General features: G+C 42.9%; 1 protein-coding gene across 5 annotated transcripts in view; it reads right to left on the minus strand.

Annotated features, from left to right (window-relative positions):
* Positions 1-13409, minus strand: part of ABR (ABR activator of RhoGEF and GTPase) — a 353402-nt gene that overhangs the window by 20025 nt on the left and 319968 nt on the right. Inside the window, exon 1 of one of the 5 annotated variants that reach the window (XM_044283779.1) lies at positions 642-1054. The exons of the other annotated variants lie outside the window; for them this stretch is intronic. Coding sequence (XP_044139714.1) covers positions 642-803 — 162 coding nt within the window. The 5' untranslated portion in view covers positions 804-1054. Of the gene's footprint in view, positions 1-641; positions 1055-13409 lie in introns of those variants that run through there. 5 annotated transcript variants of the gene reach the window in all.

The following is a 13409-nucleotide window of genomic DNA, read 5'->3' on the forward strand; positions in this document are numbered from 1 at the left end:
CTGCCGGTACCCCCATACAACACGTGCAGGGACTTCTACCGCCTCCATGCAAGAACAGAACTGATGTTTAAGTTCTCCATGTGCCAAAATACATAATTATTTCATGTGTTGCACAGTGAAACCTCTCCAAACACCTAACTGAGAAGACCACTGTCTTATCCAGACCTCAGATTTCAGTTCCACCATATATTACGCACAATGACCATGTTTTTTAAGAAAACAACTTACCGATGCAATTTAGGGAGGTCGGCCTGACTAGGAATAAATCCCAGCCTGGTTGATCAGACTGTACAATGGACAGCATTGAGCGTGCCATCTGCCTGCGGCTCGCACGTTATTTAATCTACCGGAGCAGCGGGAACATCTGTACACAGTATATACATACATGAGGTCTAATGTTTTGGTCTGAACTTCCTGAGAGAAGGAGATTCCAAACCACAACTGTAAAATCCCAGACAGGCAGGAATTGGCGAGATACTGGTAACCATAGTTTATACTGGGAAACAGCGCAATGGCTTAGCTCCCGAGTTATGTGCATTTCAGCACCTGGATCAATACTGATGGAAAGTATCCTCATCATTTCCAAAACAAACCTGGGATGCCAGATTAAAAGCGGTCAAATGTTACGCAAAGTCGATTACCTTTTGTCTAAGCAGCTTGTTACGCACTCGGCCCCAGAGTCGGGCCCCTGTGTTGGATGGGCGTTTGGCCCCTGTGTCCTGTAGCCTCTCCAGGCAGCAGTGCTCCAGGTGCTCACACACAGAGTTGAGGTTGCAGTCCGTGTGCATGATCACCTCCGTCATGGCTTGCTCTTGTGAATCCCGAGCTGACTATCACCTTTCTTCAGGCTCCCAGACACCTGTACAAGGGAAGAGCTTCCTGCCCCCCACCCACCAGGTGACCGTCACTCCTCATTCCTCCTGCACAGTCCCAGTAAGCCTTTCTTGCACAAGAACACTTCAGTGATCAGGGATTTCGGTCAGCCTGTACTGGAATCACAGCTGCAAACAGAAAAGGCTCAGAGACCTGCCGGGAACACAAGGCAGCCTGAAGCCTTCCTACAACTGTGCACAGTCTTACAGGCAAGGGGATGCAAAGGCGGCCCCCTTCTCCCTCTGCACTCCTCCCATTCGCCCAGGCTCTCCCCCTTATGTCTTAACCATTTGGATACCACTCCGGGGAATGGACACTAATCCTAAACCTGTGAGCAACAAACACAAAGGTTATTTGATAACTAGAACAGGGTCAAACGGGCCAAAACATAATCTCACACCGACAGTCATGGAATTACAGCTCTGCAGCCTAAAACCAGTCCCTGGGCAGTCATCTGATAAGTCTCTAAATGTAAGGGCTCATTCACACGAGTGATGTTCACATCCAGAAGCGATCAGCGTCCACAATGAACACAGAATCATTATAACCAATGGGCCATCTCACATGGGCAAATTTCCACACTGACCATCGCGCCATGTAAAGAAAATCACAGCGTACACCATTTAGGTCCGATCTGGTCTGCAAGACTCACGTGAATGGGTGCAGTGCCGGCGGTGCATGGTCACAATTACATCTTTCTTTCACAATTTAAAAATCTAATACAATCCCTCTTTTTTTTTTGTGGTGGCCAACAAATATGAAAAAATTGGGTGACAACCTGATAAGAAAATAGTAACATTAAGGCCTCATGCACACGACCATATGTATTTTGAGGTCTGCAAAACACTGATGACATCCGTGTGCATCCCGTCTTATGCAGAACGGAACAGCTGGCCGCTAATGGAACAGTACTATCCTTGTCCGTAATGCGGACAATAATAGGACATGTTCTATTTTTTTGCAGAACGGACATGCAGACATACGGAAACTGAATGCACACAGAGTAACTTCCATTTTTTTTGCGGATCCATTGTAATGAATGGTTCTGCATACAGTCCGCAAAAAAATCCCGAACTGACACAGAAAGAAAATATGTTCATGTGCATGAGCCCTAATGCAGACTACATTTGATTTCCCTACATCAGACTAAAGTAGAAGTTTCAACAAGCTCACACTTTGGTACGACCACACGGTCAGGGCTCTTTATGCAGTTTTGGAAGCCAAAACTGAGTCAATATATATATTAAAAAGGCCTATTTGTGCCCCTCATTTATGATCCACTGATGATTTTATTTGCGAAGCTGCATTAGGACACCTGAACGTGTGGCCGTACCCCTAGGATAGGATCACATTTGCGGCAGATAAATACAGAAGGCTGTGCCGGCAGAGGAGGAGACTACCAGAGTTACTGTACTCGGCAAAGTCACGCATCTCTTGATCCCCATTCAGTATAATGAGATCTGGCATAAATGTCAGCTTTCTACCAGAAAAATACCACTGCAGGCAGCAGTATTTTTTCTGCAGAATGCTAGCATTTATGCCAGAAACCCACTGGATCCCATTATACTGAATGGGGATCTGGCAGTGCCCGTCTGTGCCAGATATGGTAACTTGGGTAGTTTTCTCCTCTGTTGGAACAGACTACTGGCTCTACCTGCTGCAGATGTGAACCTACCCTTATGGTTATGCTACATGGAGCAGCAGTCATGCAGCCTGAAGCTAATGCTAATGCATTTCAGTATATACATTCCTGTTACGCTAGTCATTAACTGTTTGCTAAAATGAAACTACTATGGTTGGCATCAGTATAGCAGACCATGGTTATCAAGCCCATTTAGGCTAATTTCACATGTGTGGCACTGCGATCCAGCCGCCTGTTCCAGCAGAGAATGCCGGGAATCGGCCGGACACAAAACACTGCACACTGCCAGAATGCGGCCAGATCTCCTCCGGACCCCATTATACTTAATGGGGCTGGTGTGCATGCCGGTTGTTCTCTGCCAGAATAAACACCGTAGATGTAAAAGTAGCCTTACATGGCATGCCAGCATGTTAAGGGGTAAACAGACTCGGCGGTGGACCGGAAGAGCAGCGGAGAAACTTTGAGGAATTCTGAAAATAAGAGGTATAATATCTTAAAGGGATTGTGTCACCTCTTTTTACCCTATAGAGATGCGGATCGCCGTTAGCATGTCCGCAATATACCATACTTGTCCCATATCTCTGAGTGGTTTTATTGAGTGTAAAAAATGATTTTATATATATGCCCCCCTGTGAAGGAGCCCAAGGGGCTGTACTAACCGTTCCGGAGCCCAGCCACACCCCTGTGAAGGAGCCCAGCACCGCCTGTATCCACAAATCTCCTCCTTGCTCACAAAGTCAGATCGCCGTAATCTCACCATACGCCAGCTCGCGCATGCGCAGTGCCGGCATAGTGTTCCCTCCCTGTGCTGGCATCAGCCTCAGGGAAGGAACTGTGCATGCGCGAGCTGGCATATCGTGAGATTACGGTGATCTGACTTCGTGAGCAAGGAGGAGATTGCTGGATACAGGCGGTGCTGGGCTCCTTCACAGGGGGCATGGCTGGGCTCCAGAACGGTTAGTGCAGCCCCTTGGGCTCCTTACCAGGCTGATTTACATGTATATAAAATCATTTTTTTACACTCAATAAAACCACTCAGAGATATGGGACAGGTATATTGCGGACATGCTAGCGGCGATCTAGCCGTGCATGTCCGCATCTCTATAGCGTAAAAAGAGGTGACAGAATCCCTTTAATATCATGGAGAAGATATGCACAGAAAGCTCAACAAATCCAACCGTGAAGTTCTTTAAGTGGTACAGAATACCAAGACTAATAGCGAAGAAAGTTCCTGCGTTGGGGTCACAGTCAGATGATGGCAGCTATTAAGTTACAAGGAGGCCTCAAACAAAATGTATTACTTTTCAAAATTGGACATTTAAGTCCTGACCTTTAATCTCTCAGAGTCTCTGCAAGTATTGACTATACCGGCGAAATTAAAAACCGTTTCCTACTGCAAGACTTGAAAACATCTTACACTATCCAGACCTGATTTAGACCGGAGTCATATTACATTAGGAAGAACACGCCAGCATTCTGCAGCATTTAGCAAATTATATTGCTGATACCAGGCAAATATCAAAATACAAAAACTAAGGCAGAGAATAACCGTGCTGGCCTTCTTCTAAATCAGCTAGAAGCATCTGCTGAGCATACACCAAAGGATAGACCTGGCTTTCACGTTACTCATATTTGTTAAGATGGCACATGTAGGCATATAATAATGCTTGTGGTCTGCTCTCTGGCCACCTAGCATGCTTTCTTGACTTATTACAAATATCAATTCATAATTGTTCTGTGATATCACTGGAACCTGGATCATCCGATCGCAAGAACGGGGCTTCCGAGCTCCCTGATCCTCCTCAATGCCCAACCTCACTCAGGAGAAGATTGAATTGACAGCAGTCGATAATGCGCCTGGCTCTCCATTCAATGTCTATGCAGCTGATGGAAACGTCAACCTCTCTACTGCTGTTTCCACCAACCCCATAGACTCTTCTTCACTGTGGCTTTATAGTGAGGTGGAACAAGGGGCCCTATTCTAGCGATTGGCGACAGACCTATCAGTGGAGCTCCATGTATTCAGATATGAGTCTATAAGCACTCTACACTTAGCTGGTGCACACATCTCTGTTGTGTGTGTGAGGTGCAGAGATATTGTGTACCTTTCGACCAAGACGTAAAAATACCAGCACTCCTGACGGTAGACTTTCTGCTGAAGATCTTGATAGAAGAGCTACCTTGCTACTCCCAACACCTCTAGCAGTCAACGGGCAGATGTATCCGACTGTCACACCCCAGAACCAATGAACTACTAAACTCTCCGATCACTGCGTGAAAGGTCCTGCAGGGGCACTAGAGAACCTTTCCTGATACTTAAATGGATGGATCACATAAATGGATCTACATAAACAGATGGATCACAGCTCCACCTTAACGCAAGTTAAAGGTGATGTTACATAACTGGAATACCTCTTTAATAGTACTTTTATTTTCTTTCCTTAGTTTTTTTCCCCCCCTTCTATTCTACTCACTGGCAACTGTGTTAATACCTATAAATCTCTCATGCCGAGAGGTATTTTAGTCTCTGATGAAAAACGTGAGGACAGATCTTCCAAAAGCAATATGGATTAAGCATAACTGCTGGCGCTTACTTAAAGTCATATTTAAAAAGTCACACGGGACGATACTGGATACCATCAACATGCATTATGGAAAAAACATTGGTAATTTCCAAGCCTACAACAGTTAAACGAGTTCCTGAAGAGAGGCACCCACTCAGCTAATCTCACTTCCTAATACTGAAACTCTTTGTCCTGTCCAGGCGTGCTTACAGCTGCCACGCAATGGTGATGAACAGGGCGACCTCTGGAAAAGGCATTTGGGTTAAGTAGGGGGGGCAGGTAACGGGGCAGTGCAGTTCTAAACATATGGTAAGCGTATATTCTGTATCTTACACATATAGAAATATGCATCTTCCAGGTAAGAGGCGCTCAAAGTTACACATTGAAAAGCTATTAAAATGTAGAGGTGGTGACCACACTATAAAAAAACTAAACTCGCAAAAAAACAAAAAACACCCCCACACTAGTTCTCATGCGCCTCCCAAAAGTATTCCATCTATCTGCAAATTATGAGGAAGCATCCTAAATGAATGGGAATTTCTTGTATTATCAGTCACATCAAAGGTCTTTGCCGATGTTATTCTAGAAGAATATCCCCCACCCCCAGAAGACACATTTCGCTGTGTTTCCATATTGGTCCCAGGGGTTCCAGATTCATTGGCAGATAAGAAAAAAAACACAATCCAGTTGACTCCAGCCTTCAATACGTTGCACAGTGACAAAGGCAGAACATTAGAATCCAAGAGCAAGTGTGTATGAAAAGAAACAAATACTGATGAAGTAGTGGGACATCTTTATCAAGATTTGTAAATCACTTCAAAGCCAGGCATAAAACCGGACAATCCGGAACATGTCCTTCAGATGTCTTATCTGGAAGCACATATGGCTCGCAGATTAATTTGTGTCCTATAAAACAGAGCCATCCGGCCAGTTGATGAGGCATTATCAGATCGCTCTACCACACCCGCTGATGGTCATTGTATGTAGCGGGGATAGATCCTACAGTACGGGGCGCTTTTACTGCATGTGTGTCAGGTGTGAACGCCATTCTTTTACTGTCTTTCTAAACAGATGGGGTATAATAAAGCATTGTCTGGAGATTACCCTCTAATTGTAGGGTGCACTGACAGAGAGACCTGAATCTGAGCCAAGAAGAATTTCAATGCCCAAGGTGATCTGTAGATAACTAGTTTAGTGCAGTCTTCTCTACAGATGGTGGTGAGACGAGGTCAAGGTTTCCTGTCCCTGTACTACTGTAGAAACAAATCCTGCTGCAATGGCTACAAGGCATGCGGTGCACTATATACTGTGTATGCCATGAAATTACACGTCAATATATTTGGGTAATACTAATAGTTTATTGCCCCAATACACACAGATGTATGAGGAAACTTTGCAAACAGTCTTGATTAAAAATATTGTTCCCTACACGTTCCTATGGTAACAGACTACAAACAAACTATAGTAAAGCGAGGGGTGAATTAAATTCAAGGGGTTGTCTCACGTCCGCAAACGGCTTGACTAATTTTTCCATTGCATTATTTTCCCCGTTTCCATGGTTAACATCACCTTGTAATCCATCAGTGGTGGCCGTGCTTGCACACTATAGGGAAAAATCTCCGACCTCTCTGGTTGCCGGAACCGCGGGTGTGCTTTTCCTATAGTGTACAAGTACGACCACCACTGCTGGGTGGTCGTAACCATGGAAGCCAGCAGTGTATAATGTGAAGGAAAATTTAATCTAGCCAGAAAAGGAGGCAATATGGACAATCACAATACATTAGTAAGTGCCTTGTATTAACTTGCCCTACATAATAAATGCCATTTGCTGAAGTGAGGGAACCCCTTTAACTTCTACTTTCCATAAAAAGGTGTGCACTGATATCAGATATCCAGCCATTACTCTCCATCCTCTCATTAAGGCCTTGTTCACATTTCCGTTTTTTCACTGACGTGCGCTGTCTGCATTTTCTGCGGACAGCACGCGTACCCATTGATTTAAATGTGTCTGTTCACATTTCAGTATTTTTTTTTTTACTGACCGTGGACATGCTCTACTTTGATATGTCACCTATTGAAGTCTATGGGTCCGTGAAAATCACTGACACACATCCGTGTTGTTTCCATGTTACGTACGTTTTTCACTGAAGACTAATAAGAGATTTTTTAGAAATTAATTTTCAGCTGAGCAATGTACACACTGATGGTAAAAACTGACACACGGACCAACCACTGATCCTTCACGGACATCTTCACGGATGAAACACGTACGCTTTTTTTTCACGGGCGTGACACGGAAATTGAACGAGGCCTAATACGTTTTTTAGGCAAATCTAGTAGTTGGGATAATGCCCCCTCTGTCTGGCAGTTCCCATAGACCTCAAATGATACGGACAGGGCCGCTGACGTACTGGGTGTGACTGGAGATTTTACAATCTAGCAGATTTATTGAATACCGTGAAACACATCTCATTCATATACTCTAGCAAGAAGAATTTATCACTTATTCTCCAATCGCAACATCTATGACCACAATGTCGTTCGCACTGATGAAGTTAGGGGAGCACAGAGCTCGGCTACCTTGGTAAGTGCCCCAGACTTTGAATAGGCAGGGCACATGCTCGAATGCTGCTCTATGAATACTACTCCTACCCATGGCGATCAGTGGGGGTCCCAGAGGTTGGACTCCCCACCAATTTGGCCGTCATCATCTATCCATTAAATGGGTATTGATTTCTTCTGGCCATTTAAGCTTTCACCGCTTAGGAGTACGGTAGTTTTATACGTCCTTCTCTAATAGCATGAGCATGTCTGTCTTCCATGAGGCACAGGGGACTATTACAGTGGAGCATTGCCTTTCCTTGCGTTGCTGGATGCTTATTGTTTTTTTTATCATGTAGGGTTCCTACACATTCAGCTGCTGCTACAGCCACCTTTCTTGGACATGGATTTTCTGCCATTTGCGATACCAGCTTCTGACTGTTACTGATAAGAGCGGCACTGGCCAGACAAAACCTCCATTTTCCTTCTGAAGCCCTGACAAAGAATGAACCGCCAGACGGCTCAATCCAGCATAAATAAAGGGAGAGATAAATCTCATTTGTTCAGGGAATCTGCTTAGCGGAGGAAAGAAGATTTAGAGAAATGAGGAAAAACCATCAAATAAAGCTATTCCCTGCCACAGCAAATATTCTGTAAATGTAAAGTGACCAGGACACTATACCAATCATACCATGCCTGCCAAAAAGTGCCCATGAGGAATGGTGGGGGATTTATCATAAGGGGAATATCTGAAGTTAGTTTTCCTTGAGTCTGCTTTATCAAATTTATCAAATGTCGGTGGGGGAGATTTATCAAAACTGGCATAAAAGGAAAACTGGCTTAGCTGCCCATCGCAACCAATCGGATTGACCCTTTCACTTTCCCAAGCAGCTCTGAAAATGAACGGTGGAATCCGATTGGCTGCTTTGGGTAACTAAGCCCGTTTTCCTTTTCATCAGTTTGAAAAATCTTTCCCATTGTTTGTTAAATTTGGTTTATCTTTGAACATAGCACAATGGTCTAGAAATGCTACTCCAGGTTTCTTCTCCACCCTCATACTGGAATGGCTTTGGGCCTTTTTTTTGTGAAATTTGAAAAGGTCCCAGTGATAAATCTGGAGTGAAACTCAATAATACAGCTAACCATGCCCAGTTTTCCAACTATTTTTCAAAACTGGTCTTAATGGTGTAAGAATGCAAAAAGTTATAAAAATGTTGAGCAAGTGACCTCACAAAGTCACAAAAATAACTGTATTTTGTTACTTTTTTTTTAAAAAAGTTGATAATTCTCTGGTCATTCGTTAGTGTATCTTTATCATGGTTGAGGTTTAGCTGACACACAGATCCATATCCTCTGCACAGAGTTAAAGAGGTAGGGGGTCTCAGCAGTGGGTTCCCAGTAGAGATGAGCTAATTTCAGGTTATGAATTCAGGTAAATTTCATTATGGATTCCGTTACCATGGACCATAACGCAATGCTATGATGGAATGCATAACGGAGTGCCTTTAGAGGCATTCCGTTATTCATTCCGTCATAATAGAAGTCTATGGGCTGCAAAACGGATCGGTCCCGTTTCTGTTATGCAGGAGAGGACGACTCTGGATAACGGAAATGGAACGGATCCTATTTGCAACCCATAGACTTCTATTATGACGGAATGCCTCTAAAGGTATTCTGATATAGTAATGCGTTATGGTCCGTGGTAACCAGTAAACGAAGTGTGAACGAATTTCAAAATATGAAATTCGCTCATCTCTAGTTCCCAGCAATAAGGCAAAATTCCAGCGCCAGCAGACTTATGCACGGCTCTGATGGGCCCTGGATAGCATACTCCAGAAAGATAACCTAAAACAATGGTAACATTATTTAGTGTTACGTTCAGGGGGCTCAAGGTGGTCCCAAAGTAATCAGTGCAGCCATATCGATAGGGAAGAACTGCACTATGGTTTACAGTGAATTAGAGCACTTGTAAACTCACTACATTACCATAAAGTAAATGTCAACCTTTTTAACTCCTTAGTGACCGCTAATACGCCTTTTTACTGGCGCAAACAAAGGGGGTTCTAGCTAAACAGCTGGCTTTAATCAATCATTACATTTACCCAAAATGGTGCATTAAAAACTATAACTTGCAAAAAAATAAGACCTCATACAAGTACACTAACGAAAAAACAAAAAAAAGTTATAGCTCTTGGAATGCAAAATTTAAAAAAATGTGCGTGGTCACTAAGGCGTTAAACCATATTTCCTAAAATATCTTTAGGGTGAATTTATATGCTGCATGTATGGTGCAAATGTCCCATCACTCTGAATGGGACTTGCTGAAAAACCAGGTAATTGCTGCAGAAACAACCCCATTCACAAGTATGGAATTGATTTTCTGCAGGATAGGTTTCTGTAACAAATCTACTGTGTGTGTATTCACTACAGTAGCCAAAGTTAGTTTTTTTTCTGATACAGAGCTTCAAGTTCACTGTATAGATATCCATTTAAACACATACAGATTGAAGTAAGCTCCCTCTAGTGGTGGTTTTAGACAGCCAAAATGTATCACATATCCACAGGATACTTTAAAGAGGACCTTTCACCAGTTTTTACTTTATAAAGGCAATACCTCACACAGTGTTGCCCATGTCCCCTAGATGTCCCATCGCTAACTGTTTTCATGATATGCTCCTCTGTTGCGCTGCTGTGCCCCTCGTTCTGTTTAGGCGCCCTGTATGCTAATTAATAGCATCAGTACAGGGAGGAGATGGCAGCTTTCCTCAGGGGGCGTCTTTTGTATCTGGCTGTGGCGCTGTCCAATCACAGCGGAGCGCGTCACAGCTATTAAGAAATAAACTGCTCACCTTCTCCCTGGCTGTGACGCGCTTCACTGTGATTGGACAGCGCCGCAGCCAGATAGAAGAGACGCCCCCTGAGGAAAGCTGCCATCTCCTCCTCCTTGTTCCGATGCTACTAATTAGCATACAGGGCACCTAAACAGAACGAGGGGCACAGCGGCGCAACAGAGGAGCATATCATGAAAACAGTTAGCGATGGGACATCTAGGGAACATGGGCAACACTGTGTGAGGTATCGCTTTTCTAAAGTAAAAACTGGTGAAAGGTCCTCTTTAAGTGATAAATGTATGAATGCCTGCGGTTTGACATCACTGATCACAAGAATCGAATTTCCAAGTCACCTATTCGAATGAAGCTATCTACATGCACACTACACCCCCCTACACCCTATTGTCTATGCAACCTCAGGTCACTCTCAGTGGGAGCAGAGAGAGCAGGTGTACGCATTTTTGACCACCATAAGTGGTCTATGAAGTGGATATGGAAGCTCTGTATTACAAAAATGAAGCTTCTACTGTTATAATGAAACACATTAGCACATAATTTATGATCTCATTAAATTAAATTGTATTCAAGGGTGAAAATTACATTTAAATCAGAGTTAAAATGCAGCTGAAGGGAATTTTAACCAGGATTGCAGTCCAGTCACTCAGCCCCAGTGTACTTTCACATGACTGCATTTGTCTTTTTGCCTATTTCGCCCCCCCCCCCCCCAACAATTGGATTGCATTCCAGAAAATGGATTGTGATATTATCAGCCCACTGGACTAATATGTATGTGTATATTCTGTGCAAAGATCTTAAAGAGATGCATCACCAACATTTTTATCTGCCAGTTAAAACCAGACAGCAATACATCTTCTGATTGCAGATTTTCTTATTCTAGATTTTGAACGTGATTATGGGGGCGACCATCTTGCCTGAGTTGTTCTTAACAGAATTTAGACATATACTTTACAGGAGCCACCATGGGCCATAGACTCAAAGGACAGGAAGGATTTCTGTAGATGATATCTGTCATTCTAATCCTGCCTGTAATGATAAGCAGATAACTGCAGTAAAGTGATCTGTACATACCAAGCCTATTACGGTAGGTTTAGTAGCCAGTGCAAAATCTGGCTACTAAAAAAAAACCTTTTTTTATTCATCTAGAGAGCGACATGGAAAATTCTAAATTACCATAAAACATTTTTTTTAAATAGATTTAACGTAAAAACATGACTTTAACAATTGGACGTTTTCTGATGACATTTCCTCTTTAAGAAATTTCTTTGGTTTATTAGTAACCGATAATACATAAGGCCTACTTTTTGTAAGAATAGCGGTCAATTTTTCACTCAGCGATCCAGATGGCAACCAAAATGGTCGCCAATGCACCTTAAAATTTGCAGATGACGACAAGACTTTTTAGCCTTGTCGCCATTTGCGACAGGGCTGCTGCGCTGTAGCTGAATATTGCTGCGGGGCATGGGAGCCAATAATTCCTTGCCCCGCCACCCTAGCGCAGGCATTCGTTCAGCACAGGGGAGAAGGAAGCAGTCTCTCCCTCCCCCCTGTGCCGCTGCCACCAATGAAAAGACAGAGGGGAAAAGGATGGGAGGGGCTGTGGCTACTGCGCCACCAATGATGTTAACTCACCCATTAATTCAAATACAGGAGGCGGTGGCTGCAGAATCACATAGCCGGCACCCGACCTCTATGACAGGTAGCTGCTATCTGCAGCAGATAACCCCTCATAGCAGCTACCTGTCAGAGGTCAGTTGCCAGCTATGTGATTCTGCAGCCACCGCCTCCTGTATTTGAATTAATGGGTGTAAAAATTTTTTTTTTTTTTAAACGTTAAAAAAATAAATAGATATTAAGTATAAATCGCCCTCTTTAATAATTTTACTTATAAAATATATCAACAATAAATAAACATATTGCCACATCTAAAAAGTCCAAACTATTAAAATATGAAAAAATATCTCCTATGCGGTGAATGTCGTAAAATTAAAAAAAATTATAACCGACACCTTGACCCCCCCAAAAATAGGATAGGACTGTTCTATTATGGGCCGGACGTTCCATAAAATGTGGAATGGTGTTTTATTTATTTTTTGCGAGGTATTGAATGGTATCGAGTATCGCAATACTTTTTTATGGTATTGAAACCGAATAAAAATTTTGGTATCGTGACACCCCTAATATGTAGTGCTGGCTCATTACTATGACCTGCGTCTCATCTTTTCCAAATCTTTTTTTTTTTTTTTTTTTACTGTAATTATATAAATTTTCAATTTGGCGACTAAAAATTTAATTTGGCTCCAAGATTTTTCAGTTTAGGAGCCAATGGCTCCTGTTTATTTATTTTTTAGTCTGGAGCACTGCCACTGTATTATTATTTTTTTACCAAAAAATAGAACAGAGCTCAGCAGAGGCAACAAGGAAAACATTCCCAAAAGAAAAGCTTGTGAATGCTCCGCTTGTTACCTCTGCTGGGATCTGTCCCCATTTAGGTTAAAATAGACACTACGGAAAAGTGACCGTTAGTACATACAAGGTCCAACACTGCTACTAATACGGGGAGGACGGGGCAGTTATTTGGATATCACACTCGAGTATTTAGTAAATAAAAACAGCACAAATTCAATGACCCGTTTGTTGAAAGCACCAAGCTGACAAAGATGTCCCAATTATGAGATCGTGAAAATGAAATCCACATAAGAAAAAAAATAAAAAACAGCAGAAGAAATGCCCCTAAGCCACATCTGCTTTCAATCACTGGCCCCATGTCCCAGATGGGCCAAAATCAGTAATGGCAAAGAACGAGGCCAGGGAGGCTTTGGCAGGAACCAGTCACAGACACAAATCTCCAAAATATGCAACATACCAAAAAAAAAGCCATCTTTTGAGGACTCCAAAGAATATAACACCCATCATTCACTAAACAAAAACGAGCGTTTC

This window comes from Bufo gargarizans, chromosome 3 (genome assembly GCF_014858855.1).
Source record: "Bufo gargarizans isolate SCDJY-AF-19 chromosome 3, ASM1485885v1, whole genome shotgun sequence".
NCBI classification, from domain to species: Eukaryota; Metazoa; Chordata; class Amphibia; order Anura; family Bufonidae; genus Bufo; species Bufo gargarizans.